The sequence below is a fragment of the Rhinichthys klamathensis genome, unplaced genomic scaffold, assembly GCF_029890125.1.
Source record: "Rhinichthys klamathensis goyatoka isolate OS25496 unplaced genomic scaffold, OSU_Roscu_1.1 h1tg000376l_1, whole genome shotgun sequence".
Taxonomy (NCBI): domain Eukaryota; kingdom Metazoa; phylum Chordata; class Actinopteri; order Cypriniformes; family Leuciscidae; genus Rhinichthys; species Rhinichthys klamathensis.
In genome coordinates this window covers 701917-713204 of record NW_026606883.1, presented here as the reverse complement: position 1 = coordinate 713204, position 11288 = coordinate 701917, and the positions used below count along the sequence as shown (strand labels likewise).

General features: G+C 35.1%; 1 protein-coding gene across 1 annotated transcript in view; it reads left to right on the top strand.

The window, feature by feature from the left end:
* Positions 1-10435: 10435 nt before the first annotated feature.
* Positions 10436-11288, top strand: part of aatkb (apoptosis-associated tyrosine kinase b) — a 61987-nt gene continuing 61134 nt past the window's right edge. Inside the window, exon 1 of the mRNA XM_056233682.1 lies at positions 10436-10972. Within this exon, the coding sequence (XP_056089657.1) occupies positions 10891-10972 (82 nt within the window). The 5' untranslated portion in view covers positions 10436-10890. The remainder of the gene's footprint in view (positions 10973-11288) is intronic.

Below are 11288 nucleotides of genomic sequence, written 5' to 3'. Positions count from 1 at the left end.
ACGAAGTGTCACATATTTCAGATCGAGGCTGGAGGAGATTAATCGAGATGCTGCTTTTGACCACATACAAGAATTCTGTAACACGTGCCTTAGGACTTCTCAAATGGCACACTACCGTTGTGTTTGAGAGAAACAGAGTTTAAAGGCTTCAGAGCACCACACTAAATCAAAAGTAATCAACCAAAGAGAATATTTTTAATTTAAAATTTTATATTCTTAATCATATTCCTTTAATCGGGTATGTGTTAATGTATGGTTCATCCAAAATGCACTTGTTGCATCATGTGTCAATCAAGAAGGGTTTTCTGTTTTTCAGAGGAAATTGTATGCTGTTAAGTTTAAAGCTTAACTTTACTTGGAAGTTTTAAAGTGCAATATCTTATGTTGACTTCACAAGCTTTTTGAATCAAAATGTGAATTTCTTTTATGATTTATTGTATCTATTCTGTTAAGGTCTGTTTGGTCACTTGATGCCATCTCTTGATTATATTTAATAATTTTTATTACCGAATAATTTAACTGTTATGTTCATTCTGGTCAACTTAAGTGGTTTAGAGATTCATGTTGAGAGAGTTTAAAAATTGCTTCACTTTTATAAAATGGTTAAGGGTTTTTGGAAACTGACGGTAATTAATAGAAAATGGAAAGATGGTCCTACAGGTTTTTAAGCTCAGAATAAATCTTTTTTAAATTGTCTTGTTGGTAATAAATGATATGGCTCCATTTTTTTTTTTTTTTTTTGGTTAGTTAAATTAATTTGCCCTTTAAAATTAAAAAAGAGGATGCTTGTGTGTTTAGAGAGATTTACAAATCTAATGTTCAGCATCCATCCCGGTATTATTTTAATTTTCATCATCTTCATTTTAATTATCTATGTGCCTAAGGTGTGAGCTGACAAAATGCAATGTCAATTTGTTTATTGGAGTTAAATATTTGCACCACTTTACAGTGTTGTACATTCTATGGTACATTTTATTGGAAGTTCCTTCAGGAATGTTTGGTTTGATCACATTTCTCTGAGCACAAAGTCATCACCACCTGTCATCAGTCAATATCATACTTCATATTGATTTAAATGTATATCATTTTAATATATTTTAAAATATCAATTTTAAGGAAACTAGAAACATACATACTGAAAGAAACACCTCTATTATATCCTGACAGAAGGAAGGGATTATTATTTTAAGTTTATATATATATATATATTAAGGTTGTCGATTTAACGCCTTAATTTAATTAATCAGCTGCCCAAGACCTATGTAGTTCATCTTACATTTGATACAGTTGATTGGTAATGTAGTAGAACACTATGCAGGACAACCTGTAGCCTGTAGAATGCAGTTAATGCCCCTAAAATTCAACATATTGGAGCAAAAATGTCCCCGTATGATTTTTTTTGTCTCTCATCTAGGCCTACATATGATATAGTTGAGCGTTATCACACATTGCATTTTTTTATCCTGAATAGAACGAGTGCGAATTTAATATGATTTTATACAACAGTTCAATAAATAAGAAGTTAATATTGTGATATATTTTACACACAATATTGTCTGTTTTTGCTCAATTTTTCCAACAAAAATATTACCTATAAAGCCAGAGCAGAACTTTTTGTGCGTCTATAGGCAAGTTTTGTTTCTGAATGAATCCGCATTTTGAGCAAATCAATTGGGTGAACCAGTGATTCAATGGCCCATTTAGAGAGCCATGGACAAAATTTCAGGCTGGGAAATCTCTCACCTATCCAGGCCATCCCATACACCCACAACAAATTTTGGAACCACGGAGAACTACAGTATATATTTTGTATGGCAATCACATAAAAAGGTTTGAATCCTTAGACTGGGGCCAGGTAAAATAATTAAAGGTTCTCTCTTGAACTGCACCTTCACTTCACTTCCCTTCCCTTTTCATTCTCTTCATTTTCCCTAATATATCTGTCTCGACTCTCTCCCTTGTTTATGCACTTTTTTGATACTTCTCTTCTACCTGTCCCTTCTTCTACAGCAGGTCTACTGTTATGAACACAACAGTCAAAGTTGTTGGGGGAAAAAAACATTGTAATTTGTTTGCTCAGACAGAATATAAATTTATTTTAGGTAAATTCAAAGTATCACATTAGAACAATGTGTTGTTGTTTTATCTTAAAATGTCTTAACTATCCAATATTCAACAAAACGATTTCATTCAAATTTATTAAAACTAATTTTCTAAATTACTTAAATGTCTAAGTTAGTGCAATAATAAATACATCATGACAATATCTTTCTAGAAAAATCATAATACTGAACATGTTATTGCATTATTACTCATATTTTGTGTTGTTGTCTCCCCTGCCCTGGGGGAACGTGCATCACTATAAGTGTAGGCTATTGTGGTTGTCAAAACATTTGATAGCATATAACTACACATATTTTTATTAAGTTTAGTGACAGCATGGTGCAATAATTGGTATAGGCTAGGCCTACTGCTTTTAATTACAACAACTTTATAATATTTTAATGATATAAGTAAAAAATATAATAAATATGTAATATAGTGCACATATTTAGCAAAATACTCACTTATACTAATACTAAATATATTATAAAATACTCTTTTAGTCATTAAAAAAGTCATTAAATGGCTTTCCTGAGGTAAATGTAACGTTATGTGACATTGTAGTCTACTCCAGCATTTTATTGACCCCTTTCCACGGTTGAAAAACACTGATTGGTCGATATTACAGTATGTATGAGGCATATACATTTCGGTAAGTTACTGTATCTTTCAACTCACACCTATTGATCATTCATGTTTATTTACTATTAACTAGGCTAGTGAAGAGAGATGATCTGTTCACGTGCCATTTGAAATGAGGCGCTACAGCGATCTGTCACATTTAAAAGCGCCAAAACGGTATTTATTGTTAGAATTTCGTAATAAAATTGACAGAATCTGAGAGCTGTGAATTTGTTCCATATCAAAAGTAACCGTCTCTGTCTAGTCTGTCGGTGTCAGCGTCCTCTTTGCTTCAGAAAACTGAAAGAGGCTTCGGCAGTCTTTACCCCAGTGTTCAAGAACTGGTGTTGTGTGCTTTTGATACCATAAAAGAGAAACAATTTTAACGATGAACAAATCTTATGCTAAGTCAATTGCAAGCTTGGCTAATGAACGTTGCATTTGCATACTCTTCTGCCATCTAGTGTTGATTGTTTTTAATTGCAGCCATATTGAATAATGTGTTCAGATCTCAGTTTAGTGTGCTGTCTGTGTAATTATTGATTGAGGTGAAAGACTTGAGCACGGAGGCACTGAATGTGGTTCGTTTACCTCTTATTTTTAGACGTCGATATTCCACTGTTTGCGGTCTCCAAAATGGCCTGTGTGTTCACCTGACAGGGGTGCCTGGGGCTGAGAGCATGGACAAGAAATACCTGAGAAAGTTGTTATTCAGCCAGAGATGAGGACTTGATGCCACAGTGCTACAAGTAGACTGACGATGTAAAGGTGGGATGTGAATGCAGTTATGAAATTACAGTTATGTGATGAATTTCACAATATTACAGCGTGTGGGTGAAGTGTTTATCTGCTTTCTTTACACTCACTGTTCTGTTCACTGTTGTCTTTGCGCATCTTAAAGTCAGCATGAAACGGAAAGTGCGATAGTCTTTTCTTCCCTATTGTGGCGTATATTCCAGTGAATCTGCTTCTCGAACAGGATAAAGGGTGGGAGTGGGACTTGATTTTGTTGTCCCGCCTGCGCGCCATTAAACACGTCATCAGAAAAGACTCAAAAGAGATTTCTGCTATTGGGAGGGGAAGTTATTTTGATTAAATATTACGAGGGTCTTTTATTATTAAAATCTTTGTACGTATATATTTTTTTCATATTTTTTTTCTTTATTTTTCTTTTCTTTCTTTCTTTTTTTCTTTATTTATTTTCTCCTTTGTGTCCTTATTAATAATGTTTTAAAACAAAATGTAGTACTAATTATTTTTAAGTGGCAACTGCGCAGATCTGCCCACAAGACTATATTGGGTCCAAAATAAACTGAATTTTAACTTAAATAACTTAATTTATGTAGATACAAAAAATATCCACAGCATTTTATCAGTTACATGAGAAAGCATTTTATGTAGCACAACCACATGCTTATAATTTAGTGAATTATCACCCTTGTTGCCACAGCATGGGGAATTTGATCAATGTCTTTTCACTCAGATCCATCGCACCCAGAACAACTTCATCCGCAGTCCAAAGTCATGCTGTATGTCAGCTGGAAATCATTTGGAAGTGTCTGTAGAACAACATTTTAGCTCCCAACATGCTTGTGTAAGCATAAAACCCTCAGTAATGACTGAGGCGAAGATGTTATCATAAATGAGTGCTGGCAGGACCGGTGCAGGATATTTTAATACTTGTAATGACCATTAACTCTCACCATTTGACTAATGAGGGGAATGAAATCTTGTGTCTATGGCCCTTCAGAGAGGCCCCATCTTACTTCCCTAAAGCCATGAACTGGCAATGCAACTTATGCGAATGAAGCAAAAGTGTGACCTTAAAAAACCTGGTTGGAAACATGATATAGAAACAGCATTATTGTTCTTGTTTCACCACCAACAACCTCCTATTACAGACTGTACTTTGATCATCTGTCATCTGTATCTTAATTGTTCATCACAGCACTTATCTATTTTTGGCCTGAGGTTAATATGATGCCAGCTGTTATTTGTAAAGGAAATAGGCCTAAAATAAGAAGTAAACTATTTCACCAGCTATTTATAGCCTGTTATGAAGAATAAAGAACCTTATTCTTTGTCATATTCGTGGTGTTATGCAATGTGAATAGAGCCATAAGGTGTAACATCCATAAATTAGCCTTCAGATGATTCCTATTGTCTTTTGCGCACTTTCTTTCTCTTGACATGGTTTCCCCCTCACATTCAGAAGTTGAATTCTCTCAGTCTCTTAATATTGACATGGCAGAGCACAAGAGTTGGCTGTGCAAACACAAATCGAGCTGATTTTGTGGATGTGTTTTGCTCTCTCACGTTTCGCCTATGGCTCTAGACTTCAGAAATGACAACTATGATAGCTGTTCACACACACACACTGTGAGGTTATGCTCCTGTGTATAATCGCTTTACTGTGTGTCCAGCTTTTGGTTGGCTGTTGCAGTCGGTTAAGGATGAAGCATGTAATTGAGTTAGATGGCTGTTTGCCACACAGCAAAGTGGATCAGAGCAGAAGAGGGAAGATGACAAATGGGGGGAAAGGCTGGGGGGGGGGGGTTTCTGGTTTAAATTAAGGATCCTAAGACATGGCAATTTATTATGTAAGCTGTTATAACTCACAACACGAAGATGCATCCTGAAATAAATGAAATTTCTCCTTTTAGAAATGTATTTATGCCTCATAATGAAAAAACACAGCATTTTTCATAGCTGTCATAATATGCAATTTAATCACACATCATGTGGTGCCATCAAAAGGCCATATTATGCACTTTTACAAAGTCTTTATTTAGATTTTGGGGTCTACTAGAACAGGTTTTCATTCTTGAATGTTTAAAAACCACATTATTTTTCATATATTTTACATTGTTGCTGCACCTCCCTTCCCAGTCTGTAAGAAACGCTCTGTTTAGTTTCGGGCTTGAGTGCAACAGTGCCCACCCACTTTTTCAGCGGTTCCGGAAGTATTTTTTCCATTCATTTCTCCCATAGGGATTAAAAAAAAATAATAATAAGTATTTGTTAAAGCGTTACAAGTATTTGAAAATCAGACAAAAACACAAACAAGACTGTACTTAACGACTTTAGTGATAGAAAGAACTACAATCCCATGAAGCATTGCGATATATACAGTATAAAACTATATTTTAAGTTTATTGCAAAATATGCATATACTGTATATGCAAATTTGTAAGTATTTTGAGAGCATGGAGACCATCTCGATTACGTCATTTGCGTTGCTTCGTGGGAGTGGGCAGAGCTAAAGAGCTTGTTTGACGTTTTTTTGCTGGTTTTTCGACTGGTATAATTTCTATTATAATAAAAAAAAAAAAACTTTGTACTTTTTAACCACAAAAACTGCTGGTAAGCCCCTCCTTCCGAAAAGCACAATATGTTCTGATTGGTCGGCTGGACTAGTGTGTTGTGATTGGTCAGCCACTTCGAACGTGTTTCGAAAATGTCATTCCCCTTACCATAACCAAGACACTATTAACTTAACTCAACCAGGCCTCGTCCCTTTCTTTTGAGTATGCCTTTGGCAGGAATTATTTATATGATGAATATTGTGATGTGCATGTTCCCGGGGAAAAATAAACCTCAATCTACAATCTACAATTGAGTTGTTTCAGGGGGTTTAGAAACAGTGCTTAGTGTTTTAGAGAATAACTTCCTTCGGATTGGACTTTGTGCTTTGCAAATTTGCAGACCTTTTTCATGCTCAAACAACAACATTACACATTAAAGAAAGTTGAAAAGCATAATAGGGTCCTCTTTTTTTTAAAGTATTGCATGTGTGTGTTCATTGAATTCATGTAATGATTTTCCTCCTGCTGATATTCTCTTTGAGAAGGAGGAAGCTTTAATCTGCTGAAGATCACAGATCAAATTCAGCTTTGCTCAGATGGTCTTGAGCACACCAGAGATTCTCAGAGATGCTTTCAAACCTCATGAGCAACTCATAATTTATATTCGAATTTATTCAAATGCCTTGTAGTATATACATCTACTGAGAGCTCTTTTCATAGAAAATATCACCACAATATGGCTTCTGTATAGAAATTATAGCATGTGCTCTTGCAATTTTGCAATAATGGTGTCTGTAAGTACCAATACTTGTCCTTCTTTCCTTTCAAATGTCAGATAATGCACTAGTCACACATAATGGACAGATGTTTGTGAAAGTCAATTATTACAAGTTTGGCAGCAAGGCGAATCAATCCTTCCCTTTCAGGCTGTCTTCTACAGTATAACAGCACAAAATATATGAATAAATAAAATCACTTTTTCTTAATTCCATTCTAATCACCACAAGCCCCTAAAATTTGAGTCCTATTTTCTTGGGATCTCGGTCTGTTTAGGATTATGAATGTTGAATGTTTATAATTTTCTGTAAATATATTTTAGGATATGTCATGTAGTATTCTAAACCAATACCTTTATACTCACTAGAAAATAGCAAAAGAAGGGGGACAGGGGAAATGCCCTTGTTTTCCTATAGGTATATGAACCATGGCAGTGTCATGCTTTTTGGAAATTATAATGTGATGGTATAAGTATCTTAGAGTACTGTGGAAATACCATGATATCATACAGCATAGACTATGTCAAAGTATAGTATTAAATAAAACACCAAGGTGATAGAGATTTTTTTTCCTCAGCTTGTTTTGCTAATATTTACCAAGCCTGCAGTGTTATTGAAGGACATTAGCTCAGGTTGGTGTGCAAATGTATTTGACTGTTGTGTTAATAAAAGTCATATGTTAAGCTTTGTGTTAAAGGGATAGTCATCATTTACTCACCTTCATGTTGTTCCAAACCTGTATGACTTTCTTTCTTCTGTTGAACGCAAAATACGATATTTTAAAGAATGTTGGTAACCAGACAGTTGACGGCACCCATTGACTTCCATAGTATTTATTTTTCTTATGGAAATCAATGGGTGCCATCAACTGTCTGCATGGTTACCAACATTCTTTAAAATATTCGTTTGTGTTTAACAGAAGAAATAAACTCATACAGGTTTGGAACAACTTGAGTAAGAAATGACAAAATGTTCATTTTGGGTGAACTATCCCTTTAAGGTTAAGCCCTTTCATTTGTGTGGATGGTTCAGAGGAGGGTAATTTTGTGTTTAATTATGTGAGCTCAAGTCTAATTATTTGATATTAACGTTATTCTGGGATTATGGCTCCCTGGTGGAGGCTTAACTTCTGAGGGCATTTGTTGTTGCTTGAGGCTATTTAGTCTACTCTGGATATTTAAGACCGTGCTGGACTCTCAGATCAATTAAAAAAACATCTGTTCTATTCCCCCTGTTTGACGTCATTTACTTGTAATTCTGAACCAGGGCCCAGGGGTCATGTGTAGAGCTAAAATGTTCATGATTCAATGTAATGCTTTGTATATGTATGTATGTTTTATACCTGATAAATCTGTTGTGGATGAACTACACTCCCTTCCTCTTGCCTTCAGTCCCTGTCCCACTTATACACTCCTAATTTCTCACTCAATGTGTCTAGCCAGTTACTAAACTAATTTTGGAGCTAAAGTCTCCTGTCTGAGCAGCCTTTAAGAGGTTATGTTTCAGATCCAATGCACTATTAGCCAGAATGATTATTTTATAACTACTAAATGCGTGTACTATACATTTGTACATCATCAGCTTTCATGATCTAGATTTTTTCTGTTTAGTAAAGAAGTCACCAAGGCTGCATTTATTTGATCACAAATACAGTAAAATCAGTAATATCAAGAACTAATATTACAATTTGAAATATCTGTCCTATTTTAATATATTTTAAAATGGATTGTATTCCTGTGATGGCAAAGCTAAATTTTCAGCATCATTACTCCAGTCTTTAGTGTCACACGATTCTTCGGAAATCATTCTAATATGATGATTTGCTCCTCAAGAAACATTTTTACTATTACTAATGTTGAAAATTGTTAATATTTTTGTGTAAAACGGTGATAATTTTTTTTTCAGGATTATTTATTAAGTTTAAAAGAACAGATTGTCTGTAATGGAAATCTGTCTTTACTGAATAAAACTATTATTCATCTTACTAACCCCAAACTTTTAATGGACTTATATGTATGTATTATAAATTGAAAGCCCCTTTTTTCCTACTTTCTGTTTTTAATTAAATTTGTTGGTGAAGGAAAAGCAACCAACAAATATAAGTTTCTGTTTCACCCACAGGCAGAGGCATATTTCAGCAGTGCGTCTGAGTTAGAGAAAAGTGTGAGAGAGAAAAGAAAAAGGTGCTTTTAACATTCATCTCAGCGCTATATGAACACGCTCGCTATCCACAGTGTTTCCACGGCAACCCTGACAGAGTGACATGTTGTCTCAGACAAACAGAATGCTTGACATTATGACTCTAGCCTCTGAACCAGCTTCCATTTAGGACAACGAAACACAGTGTAAGGGCATATGTGTTCATTAGTCTTCAGATTTGGGAACAGGACATGTTCTTTGAAGGCAAATACTGGACTCCTGAAGTATATTGACTTTGATGAGAAAGTATTTTATCTTGTGCTATACTTAGTGTCAGACCCTGTGCCTTTGTTCTCTCTGTTGTGCTTTTCAAGGGAACATTTCTATTCTTATTTATTTTTTAAATGGATTTATTTTTACTGTTTAAAATGTAATTTATATCTGTGATGGCAAAGCTGAATTTAAAATTTTCAGTGTCAAATGTTCCTTCTAATATGCTTATTTGGTGCTCAAGAAACATTTCTTAAAGGGATAGTTCACCCAAAAATGAAATTTCTGTAATTAATTTCTCACTCTCATGTTGTTCCAAAACCCGTAAGACCTTTGTTCATCTTCAGAACACAAATGACGATATTTTTGATGAAATCCGAGAGCTTTTTTTTTCTCACAACCAAATCGATATTATTTTTTTAACTTGGAACATTGAAAAAGTAATTGTTTTCATTTTAAATATTATTATTTATTGTTTTACATTCGGACCGAATGCAATGATTGGACAAACATGTTATGGTCCTTCGCCTTCCATAGACGATATATATATTTATATGCATTAATACATTTTGATCACTTAACTTATTGATTGCTATCAGCATGTGAAGTGACTTTCACCCAGCATAACAAAAAAATGTGAACAAATCTGAAAAAAATCTGGAACAAATTGCATACCCTGCCTTTTGGAAATAGTTTAGCAAAATCTTAGTAAACTATGGTTGGCATCACTTATATAGTCAGACTCTTTTGATTTGCCCACAAATACTAGAGAAAATCACAAATATTCAATAATAATCTGAATAAGCAATTATTCCTCCAAGTTATTTATTTGTTAACTTACTGCAGTTTGTGGTTGTAAAAAATGGCGCATTATACAGAGTTCACTTAAAGGAACGATCTGTATTTATTGGTAGTTGTACGTCATCTTTTAAAGTAGTTCATCCAATCAGAGCTCTAAGTCGAAGATATAGCCTACGTTTTATAATAAGCAATTATGCCTATGTGCAATTATGCAAGAATCCAGCTGTTCCCCCAGTACTCTCATCAACATATAAGTTGTGAAGCATAAAACATTTCCGCTAATTGTAATGTACCAAAAAAAAAAAAAAGAATAATTTCGACACTTTAGTCTAGTCAATTACTTTTGATCGTTTAGGCTACGTTAAATATTAGCGTCAGTCACAGCTGCGCTTGTGGCGCAATCTCCTCCCCTCCGCGGATTCCCGCAGAATCAGTCAGGAATCGCTGAGCAAGATGGCGCTGTGTCTTTCAGCACTGAACAGCTCCCATCAGTCTTATTAACAAACAGTTCAATTAGGCTCAAAACATTCGAAGGAAACGAATGGCAGAATTTGTCTCGGTTTTTCTTCTCCAGTCGGACACATAAAGGAATGCTCCACAGGGCGCGCGCGCGCGTCGTTTGGTGCAGAGAAGCAGAAGAAGCAACCGCAGAGACCCTCTCCTTGAAAATGACCAGAGAAGATTCAAATGAACACGGCAATGGCTTGCGGTGAAACATATCCATAATGGACTGCATAACCAGTGGATTTGTCCGGCTATTCCCCTATTCTGGCTCTTTAACATGGAGGAGCGAGGGAATGACCTGTTTGACCAGAAAATAAACTCTTTATTTTAACATCAGAGACATCGTTGCTGGACTTCACGTTATCTTCAGCATGTTAGGCACGGTAACACTGCTGGTCATGTCTGCGTCGTTTTTCAACCCTAGTTTTGCGCTGAGCTCTCATTTTGACTCAGGTAGGCTTTTTATGCTTATTGTATTAATGTAACTACATTTTGTACTATTTAGTAGCCTACCACATTGCATTCTGTAAAAACCGTTTCCTTGGAGATGCGCAAAATGCTCGTCTCAGCAGCATATGAAGGGCTTCTAGAATGAGATCTTCTAAAAGAAGCGTTTTGAATGAATGTTTATTGCAGTTGTACACGGGAAAACTCGTAATCTGATCATTTTATTGATTTTCAATGATCGATATCAGATTGTATTATTTCAAAGCATAAGCCATATAGGCGAAGACAAAAAATTTTACTAAATTTGTCTCTCAACACGTCC